This window comes from Anopheles arabiensis, chromosome 2 (assembly GCF_016920715.1).
Source record: "Anopheles arabiensis isolate DONGOLA chromosome 2, AaraD3, whole genome shotgun sequence".
Taxonomy (NCBI): domain Eukaryota; kingdom Metazoa; phylum Arthropoda; class Insecta; order Diptera; family Culicidae; genus Anopheles; species Anopheles arabiensis.
Window position 1 is genome coordinate 100,953,949 of NC_053517.1, and position 21,301 is coordinate 100,975,249.

Consider the following 21,301-nt stretch of genomic DNA (forward strand, 5'->3'; position numbering starts at 1 on the left):
AGCTTCGATGCTTAAATTCGGGGATTTTTTGTCCCCCTCTACGCCTTCCTAACCTTCCCCATTTGAGAACGTTTGCACAAAAGGAGCATCGGCTACGGTGAGTTGTCGGCGACCAAACGCTTTTGTAGCGCGGTAATACCGTGCATAAATTACTACTAAAATGTGACTTATGTGTAAGCACGCAAGCGTTCGCGTTGCCATGGATTTTGTTGTTGGTGGTGGAAAGTAGCAGGGAAGGGTAAGACCGGGTAGGGGGATGCTAGCCCGATGTTGCGGTAACACTATGCGGAGAAAGATGAAGAAGATACTTTCAAGGTTAACCAGAAAGTGGCTGGCTGGCTGGCTGCTGCTGCTGCTGGTGAATGGTGCGCATGGTGCGGGGTCGTGATTGGACCACTTTTCGATCATCTCCCTCCGAGTGTCCATACCCCACAGGCGACGCGGGGAGGATGATAAACGAGAAAAGGGTGGGGCTGCGCATGGAAGATGATCAAGAAAATCGTCAACGAGCGGTTGGCTGTAGCCTTCGAACAGTTTTCACTATCACTAACATCACACGCACAAACACGGTAAAGTACTAGAAAGACACACACACTCACATACACATCCATGTATAGATTCTTCTTCTTTCTCCCCGGGGTAGCTTAGCTGTTGGGACGGAATGTCTCACAGGCGGGCCAATGCTTTCATTAGCATATCTGTGGTGTGTTTCTTTTTCTTGTGTGTGGTTTCGTTTTCGTTTGTTCGATTGGATTTTGCATCATATTTCTAGCTCGCGCTCGTGTGCCGTAAGATTTGACGGTTACAGCCAACTGTAGAGAGGCGCATCAATCGATTTTGTTATAAAATATTACACTCCTGCAAAACACATTTCCTGGGAAGTCGGTCCCCCAAAAGAGCTACCCCAATAGTTCACCCACCTTATCGGTCATCAATACCGACACAATAAATTGCTTTGTTTTGGCGACAAATCCCAACGGTTGTCCAATTGTGGCTCTGACATTTGCATCTCATCTTTTGGTTAGAATCTTTTCGTCCGGAGCAATGAAGAGGCAGCGCAAACAGGCGCAAAAAAGGGCATGTGAACCTCCCGCGAGATGCATCCACTAACGGCAGCACATCAAAGAGGGACCATAAATCATTACATATTTACTGCCGACGTGCGTGCGTGCGTCCTGAGAGTGCTACTGGCACTTCGTTTCGTTGTTCACTGTACCGTTTTTTCGCTGTGGCTTTTGGTTGCGGGGGTAAAGTCGGGTAAGTGATACAGTAAACAGAAGGTTTTTTGCTGTGCCGTCGTTTTTGCTACGCTACGGAGCACACAGGCTGTCTCACTTGAGCGCGAAAGATTGTAGCCCAGCGAAAGAGACTCCAATCTCAAGTGCCTTGCCTCGAGTCTACACCGCAACGGCGACGAGACATTGAAAGCAAAAGTGATCTTTCTTCCACTGTTCAACGCGATCGTTTTGCCCCAGACCTCGGACCAGTTTTTTTTGTTGCTTGCTCTCCAGCAGCATTCTGTGGTTCTAACCGGATGCGCGTACGCCTACCTAGGGAGTCAAATTTCAAACCCGATCTAATGCGTTGAACGTCATCCTCACCATACTGTCGCAGACAAGATGCTCACTCGTCAGTGCAGTGGAACCAGGTACGAGAATGAACCTTCACACTTTACCGTATTACCGGTTTGCGGAAGACGCAGCACAGTACAGTACTTGCAACTTGGCTAGCAAAAACTCATGCTTTCCACGTGATCTGATTGATGTAATTGATCTACAGATCGAATGACACACTGCCACTGTCTCGCTGAAAGCGAATCACGTTCTGTAGTAGGAGGCATGGGCGAATCCCCGGAGGGCAACCGCAGGACCGTTATCAAGCAAAAGTGTGGTGTGTGCATCCTAATTACTGTTGAGGGGAAGCTGACAAGTTATGACAATTTGTTGAAGAACAACGATAGCGTATAAAAGAAGATGCTAGCTGCATTGTCCCCCGTTAGTTACGGTAGCTAAGTGGTTGAAGACGGATCGCACAAGTTCTAGTACATCAGTTCAAAGATATATTAGAAAAACAGTTACTTCAAGATGAAGATGGTACACAATATTCTTTTCACTAGTTCCCAATCAACTTTGAATTAACGTCCAAAACTTCTGTGTGTTTATAGCTATTAGGAGCAATCGCTTTGACGCTGGTGATTAGTGCATTTGCTGCCCCGCTGGATGACTCCCGAAATGCTGAGATCTTGCGGTACAGCAGCGAAAATATTGGAATTGATGGCTATCGATTCGAGTAAGTTGTGCTAGAATTGTCTGGGATAGTGTCTGGCTCATAAAAAGGGACTCTAATCTCAACGACACAGGTTCGCCACAAGCGACGGTACAAGCCGAACGGAGGAGGCTGAGCTGCGTAATCCCGGCACGGATAATGAGGCGATCGCCGTACGCGGATCCTACTCCTACACCGGGCCCGACGGGACGGTGTACGTGATCAATTACGTTGCGGACGAGAACGGATTCCAGCCGGAAGGTGCACATATTCCCAAGTAGTTTGGTCATTTAAACTCCAATTCATCCTTATCCAGAGGCCAAATTATAGTGACAAATTCTTTTGTGGGAGAACCTATCGGGTTTTAAGGCATTTTACTGGAAAGCGTCAAGAAAAAGTCATCTCCGTCTTTAGTTTCACGAATTCTTCCCATCCACGATCAGTTTGCTGATGCGATGTTTGATTTAAAAAATAAAAAGCAAAAAAATACCTCCAAAATCCTCGATACCTAGAAAAACTAAAATCGATGCAACACCGGTTCAGTTTTATCTGGAGGCGTTCCTATTCCACCGGTTTTTTTTTACAGATATTCAAACTCTCCTTTGATATTCAACCAAACCCGACATCCGTGTTGCGTCCATGCTATTAGACCGGTTCTTCCTAAGCTTATGCATGGAAATTGCACATAAAATTCTCATTTCGGACGCATTTGTCGAAGCGACCCACAAGAGAAAAGACTGCAACGAATGATGTGACAAAATGTGCAAAACCAATGATTGGAAAATGAGCCACTTTTTTGTGGGGTGGATTATAGCATTCTGTTCTACCTTGTGCCCAATTTCAGTATAAAAGCGATCACACTTGTGACATCGTTCTTTAGTAACGTTCTTGGCTTTGCAACCGTCAACGACGCATCTCGTTCGAACATCAACAGATTGAAGTAATTCACCCGAAAGAACATCCAAATCTTTTTCTGCGTGAAAATGAAGTGTGCATTGATCTGTGTGGCTCTGTGCGTTGCCGCGGCCGTGGCCATCCCCGTCCCGGACCAGAACGCCGAAACGCTCAAGTACGACAACAACATCAACGGTGTCGACGGGTACAGCTATCAGTACGAGACGAGCAACGGCATCTCGGCGCAGGAAGCTGGCGAGCTGAAGGCGGTCGGTGATGCGTCCGCCCTGGCCGTGCGTGGATCCTACACGTACACGGCCGCCGACGGACAGGTGTACACGGTGACGTACATTGCGGACGAGAACGGATTCCAGCCGGAAGGCGAACATTTGCCGAAGGAGTAGAACGGAACGAATGGTATACTCGAGATGTAAATAAATGGTTGGAAATTGTACCAAAACATGTTTTGTGTCACTTGTAAGAGCTGAAAGATATGCCAGTTACAGTTGAATGGTGACAAATGGTGATCAAATCGCCCCCAATTTCTTCTAATTGCGTAATTTGTAGATATTAAATATTCCAAACATTGAATTGATTGTCCAGTAGCCTCAAAAGTGACAAAAGTTTCAATTTTGAAGTGATCCACTCACACACACACATCTTTTGGCATTGCTAATTTATTGCCGCGATTTTTAACAACCTCTTTTTGCCAAAATGCGTTGACCCTCTCATTGACCCGCCAATTGGTGGCGTGTGTGCTATATTGGGCTTCTTTCACTGGACGAGGAGGAGCGAGGGGAAAACGCGATTCATTCAGAAACACACAATCCAATTCATACCGATCGGATGTCGGTACGACGGGTGTAAACTTGACATAATTGTTCCTTCTTAGTGCAAGTGACTTGTTCCTTCTTAGTGCAAGCAAGGCACGGATGCTACTGGCCACCGTTCCCTCCTCCCGAAAAGGGGGTACGCGATTGCACGGCACCAAGGGAGGAACACGATCGCCGCACACGCCGGCTGAAGGTCGTAATCGTACAGTGTTTGCAGGGAACTGTTTGTTTTCGAGTATAAAAAGGTGGTCCCGCACTCTCGGACAGCATCAGTTGCAGCCTCAAACTCTGGACGCAGTGTACTGCCGTGTTCTACAACCCCTTCAAGTCTACGAGCCCAAGCAACAAAGCATCTTCAAGCATGCAGACCTCCATCGTTATCCTGCTGTTCGCCGGCCTGCTAGCGCTCGGCTATGCTGCACCGCGCCCTGGCGCCGAGGAAAAGGACGCCCAGCTGCTGAAGTACGAGAACGACCACAACGGCATCGACGGGTACAACTTCCAGTTCGACACGAGCAACGGCATCCAGCGCCAGGAGCAGGCCCAGCTGAAGCAGTTCGACGATGAAAATGCGGCCCTGGTTGTGCGCGGCTCGTACTCGTTCACCGGTGACGATGGGCAGGTGTACACGGTGAACTACGTTGCGGACGAGAACGGTTTCCAGCCGGAAGCTCCCCATCTGCCGAAGTAAGGCAAACGGGGTTTGGTTGGCTGGGTGGTTGTGTGTTAGTGCAAACTTTTTGCGATTGGCCCATATAGGTTAAAAATTTGTTTTTTCTTCCTCCGTTTTGTTAATTAAAGAACGATGGTTCATTGAGTAAAACTGGGTGTGCTGGAAGGTTTCTTTTGATAGAAGATTTTGAGAAAAATGTTAAGATTTGAGGGAGACTTTTAGGATTGCTTTTAGTCTAAGCTGAACTCTTCAAGATGCTACTCATTATTCAAAAACAAAAACTAAAAGATTATTGTACATGAGGGGACACTAACATCACTTTAGTTGTTCTAAATTAATTACAATAGGGTCGTCATGACCGTTGAGTGGAGTCTCTCAATGATGAATTGTTAATCTGAAATAAACTGTTTCGAAATAATTTATTTATTTAAAATATATATTCTCTGACCCATAACCCAAAAAGTACTGGTACTAAGTTTATGCAAGCTTCTACTTCTCAAATCTTACGTCTTAAACTACGTCTCAATTTAAAAACTAATGTATTTTGGACCTTGATGTAGTGATTGTAGTTGGTTTTTTGTACCAAAGCTATAGATCTTTTTGTAGAAGTCTCTCTATATTATAGATTCCTACGCAGTTCATCTAAAAGAGACTTCACTGTACTTGAATGTAGCTTTTCTCCACAATTCGTATCACTTGTACAATACTTCAATATTGTTATGTCTAACTGAGAATTTCCAAAAAATACATAAGATTTGTTTTGTTCCTTTATTTTGTTTATTCCTTGTCGTAATGAGCCACGTAATCAGAGATTTCGTGCTCTACAGCCAGATCCAGTAAAATCCTGATAGAAACTGATCAATTTAGTTTCGTGTGAGCCTGTGCATTTATGATTGCATCATGCCAACACCAGTGTAAAGTCTTTAAGATCTCACAGCCATCAGTTATCAGCGTCAAAAATATTACATAAAGGTGTAAATGTATAAAAAAAGGACTTGGAGGAAAAGATAAGATTAGAAGTATCGCCATTACTTAAAAATAATAAAAAGAAGCCACTGATATACCCCAAAAGTCATGAGAATGAAAGTAGCTAATTCTACTGCTATTAGCTAATAGCTAATTAATTCTACTGTATGCCAAAGTTCAACGATCTCTACTGAAAGCTTTATCCTCACGACCTGATCTGAATTTCAATGAAATTGGTCGACTGGACAACATAAAACCACACCATACCGTACCACGTTCACGAGATAGTCCACCCGATAGTGCAGCATTTGACTCCCAAACCCAACGGTTCCAGACCACCAACCAACTTATTATTCCGTGCACAAATGTGAAGCCATATTCATAATCATGCTACTTTTTAATGGGGCTCAAAATCATTAGCCCTGTTTGTACACAAACTGCGACCAACTCCCCGGGGGAGAACTATTAAACATCCTTTCGGAAGCAACCTCAAGATTTTGGAGCAACATACAGAGAAACAACAACAACAAATTATTAAAAGAACCTCCTCATAGGTGCTTCGCACCCGTCCGAAATCGATCATTCTCTCCCCCGGCGCACAGGGCCGGACCGGACAAAGCAGGCCTCGACATTTGCGCTACCTACTCGAAACCGTCTCGCGCAGCATGCCGCATGCGTTTGCTTCACGGTCGGGTCGCTCCATTTCAAACGCCACTGACATTTCCGTTTGCAAAGCCCGGCGAGCCCGCACACACTTGATATTGATTTATCCGGTCTTCCCTTCCACAGCAGATAAAGCATGCATCCTGGCATTGAAATTTTCCGCCAATTTTTGGTATCAGTCTTCTGTGTGCGTGTGTGTGTCGGAACCGTTTTGCAGTTGCACCGCAGGGCCCCATCTCCAGTCTTCCGCGGCCTGAAGCAACGGAAGGGCTTCTAACTATGTGCTGGAAACATTCAAAACCTACAAAAACGAAAGACAGATGGAACATGAACATACACACACACACACAAACGTAAAGCCTAGTCTTGGCACCGCGAATGATGGTGACACCGGGCAGCTCGCTCTGCTCACTCATCATCGAAACCGGTTCAAAATTTTTATTTAGGGTGTGGGTCACATAAAAATTTGAATTCGCCCGGGCGCGTGTGTTCGGGCCGGTCGAATTAGAGACCGAAGCGGGTGTCGTACCCCTCCCTCTTCATAGCTTATCTCGAAGAAAAAAGATGGGTCTGGGATCGCCTGTTTTGTGTGTGTGTTCCCACTCCCGCACCTTACTTTTTTTCTGTTTGATGCGTGATGTGCCTTACTCCTTCGTGCCGTACCGTGCGGGAAGACAGCGCCAGAGTCGCCGGATTGCAAAACTATCCCGCGAGCCCGGGTGGTTCACGGGTAAGGGAGATGATAGTCCCCCCTTCCCCCCTCTCTGCCTAAAGATCGTCGTCACACGAGCACACGCGCGACCACACGCGCCTCCCCCCAAACATTGGGTGAATGTGATTAGTATAAATAGAAACGCAAACCGCCACACTGCTGTCAGTTGTCTAACGTAGCGCCAGCAAGTCACTGTATTTCGTTACCGCCCTGCAGCAAATAGTGCAAAAAAAAACCTCCTTCCACCATGAAATTCGCCGTCGTGTTTGCCGCCGTTCTGGCCGTCGCTCTTGCCGCACCCGCCGACGAGCGGGACGCTCAGGTGCTGAAGTACGAGAACGATAACCTGGGTGTCGATGGATACAACTTCCAGTGAGTGTCTTTCACGCAGTGCATTACAGTGACAGTGATCATCGCTGGTGCATTGGTTCTCGAGTGATTGGTTTGTGTTTGTGTTGCTGTGTCGCTCACCTTCCGTTGTGCTTTCCATCGCAGGTACGAAACCAGCAACAACATTAACCGCGCCGAGACGGCCGAGCTGAAGAACTTCGGAGACGATGTGGCCGCCCTGGTCGTCCGCGGCTCGTACTCGTACACCGGCCCCGATGGACAGGTCTACACCGTAAACTACGTCGCCGACGAGAACGGTTTCCAGCCGGAAGCTCCCCATATCCCGCGCCTGTAAGGAGGGAAACTAAACAAAGGATCTCTCTCTCTCTCTCTCGCTCTACTTTTCCTTCTGTCTCGCGCTCTATTTCCCAAACCCTTCTCTGTTATTAGCTTGTTAAGGTTAATGAAACATTCTGCGAGCAACAGTACACCACCACCTTCACCCAATAAAAGCTGTGACCTGAGCTGTGTTTTTTCAATGATAGCCCAATGAAAAAACCAGTACACTATTTTACAAAAAAAAATACAAACCTTACCATGTGTCTTTCTTATTCCTAGTCCTCCTTCCCGAGGGTGTTTTGTCGATCGCATCGAATTATCGAGTTGCAAACCTGAGATGCAATTCTGTTCCTTCTTCATTGTAAATGATCATCATCACTTTTATTAAGCACCTCGTTGGCGCACAAGGTGCCCATTGGCACCCATCTTCGTCCTCATATGATCTTGGCAGGTTTAATTCCCGCACCCTGGGAAGTCCGTCAACTGCACATTATACGACCCTAATTTGCTCGATTATTACACCTTGTGCCGGAGAGAGAAGAAGAAGAAGTGTTGCACCTCAGTGGATGATCTGCTTGTAGTTTTGTTGTCCCATTCTTCGCAAACGCGTTTGTCCTTCAGCTCCGATTCTTCACCGAAACCAACCAACCCCAACCTACCCCATTGACCTTACACCCTTCGCCGGATAAAGATGTCCCCATGGAAGCGTCGTTCGAGCTTTCTACAAGCTTCTTCTGGGAGGTTTGCTTTGGATTCGCTACCTAGTCAGGTTAAAGATGCTCCCCACGACGGCCGCGGGTGTCAGGTCAGGGGGAAAAAAGATGCGCCGGACCACCGTGGCAAACCGTTTTGCTCGCATGCAAAGTGCCCAATAATTATCCGCAATGCTTGAAGGCGCGCTTGACCATATTTCGTCCCCCTCGGGGGCAGTCCGTTCGGGAGGTCGTCTTTGGTACCTGCGTAACGATCGGCCGCAGCCTTCGCACTGGTCGTAAATTTTTCCACTCGCGTAAGGAAATACCCACTTTGCGGCAGCTCATTGCGGCGCCCTCAAGATTGATGGAAGATGTCACCCCGCACAAGATGTTTAACGAGCCAAGATGCGCACAGCACTGACTAAATGCAGATGCCGGTTGGTCGGCGTTCCGTGAATTCAATCGTAAAGTAGAGTAAATGGTGCTGCCAACCCACCGCGAGTGCAAAGAGACATCTGTGCCCACCCCTCTCCCCATCTGTGTTTGCTGGCGTCTGTGTTTGCTGACGCTACTTGAAGTTCGGGAAAGGCCAGCGTGCGCACGGCAGTGTTGATGCCGTACCTGGAGAGCATGCAATCGAATGGAAATTAAATTATCATACCCACGCAGATTGTGCTGTTGCTAAGGCTGCTGCTTTCATTGCCTCCAAAACTCAAGCTCATTTCGATTTCGCACCAACGACGCTGTTTTAAAATAAAGGTTTGCAACGCGTCGTCACTAAGAAGTGCTATTTTTAAACTAATATTTCCGAAATTAAGCACAAACCGTTGAAGGATTTTGAACCGATCCGACTGGCTCGTTTTGAAGGACGCTCACTTTTTATGCGCCACAAACACCACATCATCATCATAATCATCTGCATGATGCTATCAGGCTCTCCTCCGAGAGAGAGAGAGAAAAGCGGTGGCGTTTCATCTCCGTGTCTCCGTGAATGTTATTCCAATCGAGCTCCGTAAAAGGAAGAAGTCGTTGTCGTTAATTCGCTATAGGTGGTAATGTTGGCAAGCGTACGGGCTGGATGCCATTGCTGTGTTGGACATGGTTTTTGACGCAAGGGTAGTTTTGTTACCAAGCATTATGTTTCACAGATGTCGTTTTACGCTTGAAGCTAGCAACATTTTACTACTTCTGGTTTGCTTTATCTGAAATACCATACAAAAGTGCTTATAAGACATTAACAGTCATCTAAAGTCTGATTGCAAACGAACGATTTTTCAAATTTGAAATCCCTGCTTGCTTTCTAACACGCGTCACCGTTCGCTACCAAAGTCGCCTAAATGTATGCAATCGGCTGTTTGTTCGATTCTCTTTCACTGCAACCGTTTGAAACGCTTTGCAACTGGCTTTGCTTGCACAGCAAACACTTTGTCAAGTCGCTTCAGCTTAGAAAAAAAAATGGAAAGGAGAAGAAAAGGATGTCAACTACGATTACGTGCCAATTGTGGGCCATAAATTGCTTAACCACAGACATTGCAGCCCACACAGCATTGATGATTCAGCAGCATCCTACCGGCGGGTGAGGATCACGCACGCTCGTCGGTTTTATTATGGATTGTGCACACAGCGATTACATTTTTTGCTGCCTTCAATTCAATGAGGCAAAAAAACCCCTCTCTTCGCCTTTCTTTGGACGCCTCAAACGAGTGTACGAGACCGGAAGCTGAATGCATACTGAAGTGTTGCTTTAGCTCCACTCGCGCAACATGGAAGGTGTAAGATGTGGCACGTACTTTCCGACACAGCTCCAAGAAATGATCGCCCGGGCTTAAAGTAGGGAGAGGAGACGGAGCACTTACACCAAAGGCCTCAAGTGAGCTGTTGACCACGGTGAAGATCGTGTCGCTTGCATGGAAACTTCCAAACTACACCGACCAGGAATTGCATTGAGACTTCAAATTTTGTCAACCAAACATAGCTTCATCGTCGCGACGAAGGTCAACACACCGAACAAATATCCTCGAGCGAGTGCGCAATATAAGCCCGCTTGTTGGTGGGAGGGCGCGATATTCTTGACGCAGTGGGTCGGCGCGCCCCACACGCTTTGATGAGTACATGGCAATCAAAATATTAGCCCAGCAAGCCCGCCCGGTCGAGCAGGTTGCTTTGGGCGCGCGATTCCCCCCTTTTCGGGCAACCGGTTTCGTTTTGCGGCGGGAAGCTTTCGTGTACTGTTTTGGCACAACCCCCTCGCTGGTGTGGCCAATGAAAGTGAAGGTGAAGATGAGTGCTACAACTGCTCATGTGTTGTTTAATGGTATCTTAAGCTGTACTACCCTGTAGCCTGTAAACTGTGGCATTGAAAGTTACAGTGAGCGAGGAGCGCTCTTTTTCACGCATAGACAAAAAACCAAGTTCTGGTGTGTATTTCTCTAGAATCAATCTTTTCCACCCAATCGAACCACACGACACCAAACCTGATACTGACATTAAGCAGAAAGAAAATCGACATCTATTTACCATAATCAACCACTTATCTAAAACGGTTCCAAAAGTCATCACCTCCGGTGGTGTTGGGAGAAGGGGGAAATAACGCCCGAAACCTCACTCTGGCTAGCTTGCGACCAGCTTTCAAGCGTGTGTGTGTGCGGTTCCGCAAAAGGTGCCATGTCCGGCAGACGGGCACAAACTGGTTTAGATTTATAATCAGCCGATGGTCGCCCTGCTGCGATTTGATATCTTTCTTCACTTGTACGCTCGTTTGCATAAACGTGGAAAGGATGGAGTTTTGCACCCAGAACGATATGACAAACGTTTCGCTTTCGCCTTCTCTTTTTGAGAATTTTGTTTTATATTTTTTAGGGTAATTTCTGAACCATGTCGCATGATTGAAGGTGTCTCGGAGGGCAACAGTATTAACTTTATGTTACAAAAGTGAAAATTTTGCACTTTACTACTCTGTGAAGAGTCCAAAGAAATCAACCCCTAACGTCTAGAACTAGTTAGAACCTTTGGAACAGGTTTGCCACGCATCATCCCCCCGAGCCGCTTTTGTGATCTCCACAGATCATCTAACACCTATCGATAGCTGAACGATCGAGGATCAAGATTTGGGTAATTTGTTTCACCGTCGCAGCAGCAGAACAACGTTCGATCTTATCTTCCAAATGCGTCGTTTCGTTTGCAACGGAGTGATCGTTGAATATATTCACAAAACCGGCACCGGATCGATCATTTCGTATGTATCTCTAGTTTGGCGAGGCGCGGAAGGGTTCTATTTTTAAGGAACTCTTCATCTTCCCATGCATTTGATAACAAAAAACAAACAAACTGTTGTGATGTAACTGCTTATTGGCTTCATTATTTAAATAACGCAACATAAACAAAGCTGATATCAAATTTAAATGTATCCACACGGACCCAGAACGAAGAACCGGCCCGGCTCTTATCGCACAGCATTAATACGATGACCTTTTCGCGGACGACTCCGCTCCTGGCCGGCATGATGTATTAATAAGCGATGTTAATTCTCACACACACACGCACGCACGAGCGAAACCCACAACGAAAGTGTTCTCCGTCCCGAAACGGAACGAAGCTCCAAATAAGGATCCGATTGCTTGCTTTTAGGTTTTGCTTTATTTTTGGGCGGACAAATCACCTTTTTTTCAATCGTTGCAAAAGCCACCTGTGTGCTGCGAGTGTCGTGTAGAACGAGAGCGGCAGAGGTAGAGGAGTGACCACACAAAAAAAAGATCGTCGGTGTCCCCGTGGTCGTCCCGATGGGGTCATAACTTTAATTTCGGCTAATGCTTATGCTAATGAGAAGCGATTTTATCAATGAAACGGAACGTGTCAACGGGTGCAGGAGGCAAGAGGGGGTAGTATGGGGAAAGTCCACCGACGACGACGACGACGACGATGATTGCATTCGTTTTTTGTGAACTGGATCGTTTTGTAGACATTGTGGCCCCAGCAACTTGTGGAGCAGATTGTGGCCTGCAAAAGGTTGGAACCAGTGTTGCCAGATTTGAACGTGCGAATCCAGCGACACTTGCGAAGTTAACCGAAAAGGCGTGCAACGCCAACAGCAAACCACCACCTTTCGGGGCAAAGGTTTGGATACGGATAGCCGAAAACAAAAATAAGCACGAAAAGAATAAGATCTCCGGAACGAAAACAGGAAAAACAGGACACACTCGAGACCGCCCCATGCGAATCGGTCCGAATGTGCGTTTTGTGGCAGATTCGGGCGATGTCGTTCTGGGTGAAATAAAACTGCGGTTGCTGTTGTTGCTGCTGCTGACACTGGAAGTTCTGGCAGAACCAAATTTGCATAAGATATGGGAGAGCTAGAGCACCCGGCCCGGGCAGGAAGGTATATAAAGCCGGCCGGTGCATGGCGTGGTTCAGCAAGTTGTGTTCCCAGCCTTCGACCAGTACGGTTCACGCCCGGTCCCAGTTTTCCCTGCTTAGAAGAAGTCGAACCACCGCCCCAAAACACACACCATGAAGACTCTGATTGTGCTTGCGCTGATCGCGATCGTGGCCGTTGCCGCCGACCAGAACGCCAAGGTACTGCGCTACGAGAACGTCCAGGACGGTGATGCAAGCTACAAGTTTGCGTAAGTATTGCACAACCATTGATCATCATATTGGCAGTAAGTGGCCGAGCAGTCCTTAATGAATGAGAATTTCTTATTTCCCATTCTAGGTTCGAGTCGGACGATGGTATCGCGCGCCAGGAGCAGGGTGAGCTGAAGACTGAGGAGGAAGGCATGAACGTGCAGGGTAACTTCAAGTTCGTCGCCGACGACGGCAAGGAGTACGTGGTGCAGTACGTGGCCGACAGCCAGGGCTTCCATCCCGAGGGCGATCACATCCCGAAGGAGTACGTCGAGAATGTGCCGAGCCTGTAAGGAGGCCGGGTTTGTGCTATGGCGCGAGAGTTAGAGATTAGATCGTGATAACAAAAGCCTATCATATGGAACAAAACAAATAAAGACCGTTGTACTGTTGTTCTGTTTTTGAGGGCAACGAAAACGTATGGACGATTGGTTGATCTACAGCTACAGACTTACAAGATGACAAAATGGCTCGAATTGATGACAGAAAAGTGTGATTAACGCTTGAGAATTAATCAAGGTGACTGAATAGTCTATTGGTGAATTGGCGAATAGTATTTCACCATGTTGATTGAGGATTTTCATTTAATTCAGGAGAAGCCATAGTTCTTCATAACTTTCGTATTTTAGGAACCTTAAATAATATTCATTTTTATCATTCAGATCGTGATCTGATCAGATCTTGGATGGTCAACTCACTTTCATCAAGCTCGTCTTGGGTCCCTGTCATGTATAGACCGTTCCCTGTAGCAAGGACCGACTATGCGGGTTTGTAGTTGTAAATACGTTTTGGAATAGGTCTACCTACATAGGTTAGCTCGAAATAGAAGAGGAAAATTCACATAAAGGTTATTGTACTGTTCTTTACATATATACATATATTAGGATCTTCCCAAGATCTTCCTTGTCTCTAGCTTGTTGGTTGTGGTTAATGTTATCTTTGTTATTCAAATTTTTTAAACTGCTCAAGGCTTTCTTTCAATTATTTAACTAAACTCATAGTCATACCTAACTATGAGTATGACTATGCGATTAGTTTAAAAAATCGAAAGAAAGCATTGGAGAGTTCAAAACATCAAAGAGTTCAAAACAACTCCTCCAACGATGAATTCTATCATTTCAACTCGTCTTACACACAACATCATTTCAACAAGTTCCTGAAATTACCGCCACACTGCGCACATTACATACTAACGTCATACAAGGAAACCATGTACGTTTGGAGATATTTGCACGAGCTTTGAACTTCCGCCGGCCTGTGTTTGTTTGCCGAGCAACTCTTCCTGGATTGACGACATTCAGTATTTTGGCACATTTTTTGGAACACGTTTTCTGTACCAGCAAGATGCAGATGATGTTACTCCAATACACCGAGACACGGTTTGAGCAAATATGGCTAATTAAATGCAGCACAGATTGTGGACCTAATATTTGATGTTGCAGTGTTGCGGAATGTCAAGTTCAACCAGTGTTTGCCCCTCTTTCAGACTGTGTGCACAGACAGAAACAGATGTTCATGAGGATGTCCTTATGAACAGCAGATATCTGCTATAATTTTGAAACCCACTCTTTTGATGGCTCTACTAATAATGCTATAATCTTAATCATAAAATCATTTCTGACATTCAAACAATTCCTTTTCCTCCCCGTATTAGAGCTTCATTCAATCGTTATATCAACAACTTCCTGACTCTTTCGGTTTTTAATGTTTAATTCGCACAAAATGTTGCCAACATCCTCGCCCCTATCGCACGGAATGATATAATTAAATCGCATGTCTTATTACTTCCTTTCGTCGGTCCAATAATTACCCGGGCCGAGAACCAATCACCAAGTCAAACACAATCAAAAACTACCTGTGCGATCGGACGATCCAATTCGGAGCGTTTCGTTCTCGATATAAAACGATGATGAGAGCACCAAACAACAGCGGCTCCCGGCCGATTCGCTCCTAGCCATCTTGCTGCTACCAGGGTGTGGGGTGGAGCCAGCAGGAAGAAGACAGATTGGACCCGAGTGAGGGTCCTTCCCTCACTGGCCAAAATTTGAATCACAAATTTGGCGGACCTTGAACGCGGTCTAGGTTTTTTTAAGTCTCCCATGGAGAGTGTGGACCGTGTCCCCTACACAGTCCGCGCCTTCCGCGCCTTGTGTGTGTATGTGTGTGTGCTAGGATCTTGAGAGATTTCTGTTGTAGCACCCGGCCCCTCCCTATTGGGCTGATTCTTTCTTCGTTGGACGCCACAGAACAGGTTCGGTGCTGTAAAATTGTTCGCCTTTTTTTTGTTTGGTATTTGATCATGAGCCATGATCATCATCGCAGCCAAACATAGATGTGATGTTAATTTTAACATTTGAATATGATCTAAAATTAACCTCCGCACACACATAGCCACAGATGTCCCGATCTGAAATGTGCGCGAGCATGCGAGGACCGGTCTGTACCAGTAAGGAGGAAGATGCAGCATTAATTTGTTTCGTAAAAGTCGCTCCAATCACACAGACACAACCCTGATCGTCCTAAGTTCTAGTGTCCAAAAGACTCTTCCTAACCGGTTCAGAGCCGGAGGGCGCGGTTGTGCAGAGAGCTGAGAACCGAACACGAAAACGATACGACCATGTTGGGAAGACAAACATTAGGACCAGTTTTCCCTTTCGTTCGTTTCCGGTTCCACATGTGTGGGGGATTTTTTGTTTCTTCGCTTCTCTCGAGTCGTATCGAAAATGAAACCCTTCTGCTGTAACTCCTAAAACCGATGGCTCTGTAACGATGAATGCCTATCGGAAAAGGCCATCAACTATCGGGACCGCCGAACTACTTTTTAGGCTGCGAGGTGGGGCAACCGGCCGACGATCATGTGAAGAAGTCGTGGTGCGGGATTTTAAGGTCGCCGAAGGGCTGCAACGGGCGAAAGAGGCACCCAGCCCACACGTGCACATCCCATCGACCGTGTTGGATCCCATGATGGATGCCGTTGATAAGCGGAGGTTAGCCACCAGTTGATTCAAGGTCAGCGCAGAAGAGAAAAATCAGGCCCGATTGATAAGAGCGAACCCTCCCGGACAGACATCAGCGCGTATGCAACTTCGAGGTAACGTTCGATGGCGCGTATGTGTGTGTGTATGGTGCGAGATGCGTCAATTTATGCTAATCGGATTAAGCGATTCAAAGTCGGGGTGGTCAGTGTTTTTGGACGGGCAGACAGGTGGATTCGGGGAGACCGGCCCATCTTGCTGCCGCAGTAAAATATCGCCATCTTAGTCCGGGCGGCAGATAATCTTCAAACGCTAGTTAACAAATATCGACTTAAAGTAGCTTAGTGAGCCTATTTTACACCACCGCATTAGAACATGTATGTGCAAAGGAAAAAATCCGCAAAGTTTTGCTTTTCCCGATGCGTTTTGCTTTTCTTCTTACTGCGCAGCATCCAAACTCACACACCTGTCGGCGCGTAAGAGTGCTTTCGGGAGAGCAAAAAAAGAGTTTCTTTTAATCTGGTTCTTAGCGGCGTGAACGATCGCTTTCGATCTTCTTTTGAGAATGACGTTTCGCTGCTAGATCAAAGAGCTTTACCAATGTAGTTAAATGACTTCTTAAAAGCTTTCAATATACATGAAGAGCTGTGCGATAAATATATTAATTATTGGTGTGCTTTAATTGCACTCCAAAATCCTGTCATATAAAATAAAGAAACTTCGTTCCACAATTCGCTTAAAGCACACATCATTTAAACCGATTTTATAACCTTATTGTTTTCTTCAACCCCCTCAAACAATAAACTTTTGCCAATCCATAATGACTCGCCGGCTTGATCATGAACTTTCGTTGATGAAGATGATGTTTACCGTTCGCAAATATTGCTGCAAATTAATGAGCGTTAGTGACATTTGGAAATAGTTGACCCTCTCTCTCGCTCTCTCTTTCGCTCTTGCGAACCCTCCTGCTGCCATGCGAACAATAAAAATATCATCCCGTCGCTAATGCTGCTACCAACCTCATCTCAGCAAGTCTAGCAGACGAGTCTAGCAAGATCACTCACCGCTTCATTGACACCTTGTGATTCGACACAGCACCAAACCCCTCCCAGCCCGCAACATTCCGTAATCAAAAAATTTACACCAGTTTTATGAAGCTTAGATCGTTTTTAAAGCTCCTCTACCCCGGTCGAAAAAACAAAACGCACAAAAGTTGCCGGGCAGTAGTGCGATGACAGCATTGGCAGGGCCTGGAAAGTACCGCCCGAGAGCGAGATGGATAGAACGTCGTATGAAGATTCACCCGTCCGGCTTGCACAGACGCCGGATTACACGTACGGATGATTGTATTTAAATTTCTACAATACAAAACCCACCCCTATATACATACACATACACACACACGGCCACAAAGACGATTCCGGTAGAGCACACACACTCAAAAAAATGGCTTACTGCTCATCCCTCCCCGGCACGTTGCACGTTATCGAGCGCCTCCACCAGGATACAGCGGCAGCAGCATCCGCGACGACGAGCGCTTTGGGTCGGACGTGTATAAAAGAGGTTTGCAGATCGGTTATCGGCATCAGTTGTCGCTTGTCCATCTAATCAGTTATCACTGCTTCGCGGAGCCACGTTCTCGCCCAACCGTACACTCAGTACTCAGTCACAAAACCCCACCCCAAAACTCACAATGAAAACCATCATTGCTTTCGCTTTCGTCGTCGCCCTGGCCCTGGCCGCCCCGCTCGATGACTCCAAGAACGCCCAGATCCTGAAGTACGAGAACGACAACATCGGTGTCGATGGATACAAGTTTGCGTAAGTGTGGTTTTCGCCATCCCGACAACGGAGTTTTGTCAGTGAATACGAAAGATTTCAACAGGCGCGTTTAGCGACGAACCACCCCCTCGGTGTTCGTCCGAGTGGAAGTGATCGGTTTTAGTTGGTTTGCTCTCTTCTGTTTTTTGTTTTGTTTTGTGCGTGAATACGTTAATTGCTTACGACATACGAACGAGAGTGTTGAAGAGTGTGAAGCAACCGTGCGCACGGTCTCAAATCTGCACCAATTGCGCTCTCGGCTCACGGTTTGTTTGTTCATTATATGAGCGGTTGCATTCACGGTTACTGCTACGGCTCGGAGTTTGTTTTATCATTTTGTCATCAGCCGACCGTGCGTCTCCCGGAGGCACCATTGAGCAACCCGTAGTCGCAGTTGATCTCGACCACACCCATATCAATGTTGATCTTTCTATTTCACGACCAACAAAACAGACAGCAGTTTTTTTTTCTCACAAAACGCGTTCTTCTTTCCACAGCTTCGAGACCAGCGATGGCCACCAGCGCCAGGAGCAGGCGGAGCTGAAGAAGCTGGGCGATGATGTGGAGGCCCTGGTCGTCCGTGGCTCGTACTCGTTCACCGGTGATGATGGTCAGGTGTACACCGTCAACTACGTCGCCGACGAGAACGGTTTCCAGCCGGAGGGTGCCCATCTGCCAACGGTTTAAGTCGTCAGCAGGCCCTGTGACAGGCCCTACCAAGCCACCAAACAACACCAAACAAAGTCTTTAAAAAAACGGGCACCATATTTCCATCGCTAGCGATGGACTTTGGGTGCACCAGAACACCACACGACCCGTGAAACCGAGACGAATAGTAACGAACATCGGTGAGGACGCGTCCGTTTTGTCGCGGGGATGTAGATTTTTGAACTTTTCTGCACGCTATCGAACACACGCTTTCAACGCACTCCAACGAATCCCTTTCGTTCTCGAACGATTTTTGTGTACATTTTTGCGTTTAAAGTATCGTTTTTTTTACTCTACATAATCTCCTTACTTGTTAAGTGAAATCCTCACCGAAAATACAGCACACAAGTTACCAGCAGGACAAACAACCCCGCTTACAGGCACCAGGGTCTAGAGGCCAACGATGCTTCGGGCAATGGCTTGCACTTACACACACACACATAGCAACGTAAAATACTCACACACTGAGCAGACGTAGTGCTCGCGAATGTACAATTTGCCATACCGAGCTGTTTGTAATGACAGTTTACCGAAATACATCTATTGGGGAGAAACAAATGGTGTAGAACATGCAAGAGTCTTTCTTTGTCCGAAAACAAAAACAAACAAACCTTCGAGATTTGTTGAAATATTCTCCACCTCGCTGCAATCATTAGGAGTTAAACGATGTCGGAACCTGGTCGAAAATACCTGTTATGATAAACACACCGAAAGGTTGCTTTTTTTCATGCCAAACCGAGCCCTTCTTCACGCAGCAATTAACCTCCGTCGAAATTAACATCATTCACTCATTGCTCAATGTTGAGTGTGTGGAAATTTAAATTTAATGGCCCAAAATCAACGCGTGAAGCAGGGAACCCTTTTGCCAGCCACCTCTGGGACGAATAATTAATATCATTCACATCTAAACCCACTCTCCAGCACTCCCCAGAAAAGGCCACTCCACGCTCGTTCACCCTCGAAGCGGGGTTGAACTTTATTCTACAGCGAATTTCCATAAATCGTTATCAAAATAACTTTATGAGCAAGGGTTGTGCAGCTTTTCGTGGAGCCTACCCCGCACCAGGGTCGTGCGATACGGAATCGTGAACGGGTTCGTTAAGATGCGTGTGCTGTGGGGTTGATTTTTCCGTTTTTAGTTCAAGGTAAGGCAAGGCCATCAAACGATCGATCGCCTTGGCGGGGTTAAAGGATTTACTGTACCGCGCAGCTGCTAATGAGATGCAGTTTAACCCGCTTTTGGACCATCTTTAGGCGTCAGTGTGACTAGCAATAAGGAGGAATATGATTTAGGGATTGTGGAATGTGTCGCCACGCTCTGAGAGCACCCAATGTGGGTGCGAGAATCAGTGAGGTGTGATGGACAATATTGCATCAGGATGTATAAGCTTTAAGCTTGTTGAATTGATTTAAAGAGCCTATTACGGTTGGTTTTGATTTAAACTAGCATAAAACAGTGGATTACGATTTACTATAGCTACTTTTCAATTGGACATGGCTTCAAATATAAATAAGTAATCTTCAGTGCCGGTCTGGTGGTACAGTCGTGAACTCGTACGACTTAACAACATGCCCGTCACGGGTTCTAGCCCCGAATGGATCGTGCCCCCATTCGTAGGACTGACTATCATTCTATGTAAGTCCAGTGAAAGCCTAGCCCATTCGTGGTACAGGCAGGCCTTGACCGACAACGGTTGTTGTGCCAAAGAAGAAGAAGAATCTTGATGGTAATAAACACTTTTTAAACATCTAAAAACCCATATAACATGTTACTCAAAATAAATTGACTAGGAGTATACATAGGATAGTATACATTGTCATACATAGGATAGTATACAATGTTTCCCACGATTTATTGGTCAACTCCCATGATTTTTTGGTGCGTTCCCACGATTTTTTTATCGTATCCCTTGGATTTTTGGTTCGTTCCCATAAATTATCGGTATCGTTCAATTGGATTTCAATACAAATAAACCAAAACAATCTGGTAAACGGAGAAAAAAAATATGGGAACCCACCAAAAAAAATTGGGAGCCAACCAAAAATTGATGGGAACCAACCAATAAATCGTGGGAAACCCTGTAATCCTATCCTATATTATGGAACAGAGTATACGGTATTATATTGTCGAACACAAGTTAAAGAGAAAACATAGTTTATTTTCTTAACAAAACCTCTGATACACGTTAAGTATTTTTTTTAATTTGAAATGATTTTCGAAATTCAAGAGTTTTCCCGCTACCCGTGCTTTTTCGAACACGGCGCTTTAATGAAGCTTTCAATGAGCCGTGTAACGCTACGTAACGCACGATCAAAAGCTTCAGTGTTGATCATCGCATTTCAGATGCTGCTTAGATCATTCGCTTATGAAGACGTCAATACTAAACGTTACAATAATCGATGAAACGGCTCCTCCTCCCAATAGGCATTTCTCACGCTGTTCACCTTGTGGTACCATATTGTTGCATAAATAACGCACTGAATGATCATTGCCTGATCACATAGCCGGTGACACATGATCGATGGGCTAGTTAAATTGTTGAGCCGCTTCATTTTGTCAAACAAGCAATGATCATTTATCAACGCAAGCCGTGTTTTCTTTGCATAAGCTGTCTTCGATGCAATTTATCGTGAAGAATATGCACAAACCCCACCCAGCGCCCCATCGAGACTGGTTTATTTTCTGGTCCGTTTCGGAATGCATCTTGCAAACATGATTTGCGTATCAAAATTGGTAACTAAAACCGACATCACACGCCTGTCATGCCATAAAACGGCACAGGTTTTGGCCCCAAAATTCTGCC

General features: G+C 46.1%; 6 protein-coding genes across 6 annotated transcripts; all 6 read left to right on the top strand.

The window, feature by feature from the left end:
• Positions 1 to 1,959: 1,959 nt before the first annotated feature.
• On the top strand, positions 1,960 to 2,763 carry LOC120897140 (flexible cuticle protein 12-like). Its single transcript, XM_040301790.1, has 3 exons — positions 1,960 to 2,093; positions 2,165 to 2,289; positions 2,360 to 2,763. The coding sequence occupies exons 1-3, from the start codon at positions 2,085 to 2,087 to the stop codon at positions 2,544 to 2,546; spliced, it is 321 nt and encodes a 106-aa protein (XP_040157724.1). The 5' UTR covers positions 1,960 to 2,084; the 3' UTR covers positions 2,547 to 2,763.
• Positions 2,764 to 2,881: 118 nt separating this feature from the next.
• Positions 2,882 to 3,619, top strand: LOC120897141 (flexible cuticle protein 12-like). The gene has a single exon (XM_040301792.1). It carries the CDS (start codon positions 3,249 to 3,251, stop codon positions 3,561 to 3,563), a length of 315 nt encoding a protein of 104 aa, XP_040157726.1. The 5' UTR covers positions 2,882 to 3,248; the 3' UTR covers positions 3,564 to 3,619.
• A 631-nt stretch (positions 3,620 to 4,250) lies between these two features.
• LOC120894178 (endocuticle structural glycoprotein ABD-5-like) lies at positions 4,251 to 4,815 on the top strand. Its single transcript, XM_040296613.1, has one exon. It carries the CDS (start codon positions 4,354 to 4,356, stop codon positions 4,681 to 4,683), a length of 330 nt encoding a protein of 109 aa, XP_040152547.1. The 5' UTR covers positions 4,251 to 4,353; the 3' UTR covers positions 4,684 to 4,815.
• A 2,353-nt stretch (positions 4,816 to 7,168) lies between these two features.
• LOC120893817 (flexible cuticle protein 12-like) lies at positions 7,169 to 7,926 on the top strand. Its single transcript, XM_040295932.1, has 2 exons — positions 7,169 to 7,378; positions 7,502 to 7,926. The coding sequence occupies exons 1-2, from the start codon at positions 7,254 to 7,256 to the stop codon at positions 7,689 to 7,691; spliced, it is 315 nt and encodes a 104-aa protein (XP_040151866.1). The 5' UTR covers positions 7,169 to 7,253; the 3' UTR covers positions 7,692 to 7,926.
• Positions 7,927 to 12,791: 4,865 nt separating this feature from the next.
• LOC120895570 (endocuticle structural glycoprotein ABD-5-like) lies at positions 12,792 to 13,414 on the top strand. Its single transcript, XM_040299061.1, has 2 exons — positions 12,792 to 12,992; positions 13,082 to 13,414. Exons 1-2 carry the CDS (start codon positions 12,877 to 12,879, stop codon positions 13,284 to 13,286), a joined length of 321 nt encoding a protein of 106 aa, XP_040154995.1. The 5' UTR covers positions 12,792 to 12,876; the 3' UTR covers positions 13,287 to 13,414.
• Positions 13,415 to 17,540: 4,126 nt separating this feature from the next.
• LOC120896798 (flexible cuticle protein 12-like) lies at positions 17,541 to 19,055 on the top strand. Its single transcript, XM_040301247.1, has 2 exons — positions 17,541 to 17,789; positions 18,287 to 19,055. Exons 1-2 carry the CDS (start codon positions 17,662 to 17,664, stop codon positions 18,474 to 18,476), a joined length of 318 nt encoding a protein of 105 aa, XP_040157181.1. The 5' UTR covers positions 17,541 to 17,661; the 3' UTR covers positions 18,477 to 19,055.
• Positions 19,056 to 21,301: the final 2,246 nt, after the last annotated feature.

Bases quoted from the DNA above. Each gene is read 5' to 3' on its own strand.
- LOC120897140 (XM_040301790.1), top strand. The intron at 2,290-2,359 runs GTAAGTTGTGCT...TCAACGACACAG, and splicing joins ATTGATGGCTATCGATTCGA to GTTCGCCACAAGCGACGGTA.
- LOC120897141 (XM_040301792.1), top strand. From the start codon at position 3,249: ATGAAGTGTGCATTGATCTGTGTGGCTCTGTGCGTTGCCGCGGCCGTG.
- LOC120894178 (XM_040296613.1), top strand. From the start codon at position 4,354: ATGCAGACCTCCATCGTTATCCTGCTGTTCGCCGGCCTGCTAGCGCTC.
- LOC120893817 (XM_040295932.1), top strand. From the start codon at position 7,254: ATGAAATTCGCCGTCGTGTTTGCCGCCGTTCTGGCCGTCGCTCTTGCC. The intron at 7,379-7,501 runs GTGAGTGTCTTT...TTTCCATCGCAG, and splicing joins GTCGATGGATACAACTTCCA to GTACGAAACCAGCAACAACA.
- LOC120895570 (XM_040299061.1), top strand. From the start codon at position 12,877: ATGAAGACTCTGATTGTGCTTGCGCTGATCGCGATCGTGGCCGTTGCC. The intron at 12,993-13,081 runs GTAAGTATTGCA...TTCCCATTCTAG, and splicing joins GATGCAAGCTACAAGTTTGC to GTTCGAGTCGGACGATGGTA.
- LOC120896798 (XM_040301247.1), top strand. From the start codon at position 17,662: ATGAAAACCATCATTGCTTTCGCTTTCGTCGTCGCCCTGGCCCTGGCC. The intron at 17,790-18,286 runs GTAAGTGTGGTT...TTCTTTCCACAG, and splicing joins GTCGATGGATACAAGTTTGC to CTTCGAGACCAGCGATGGCC.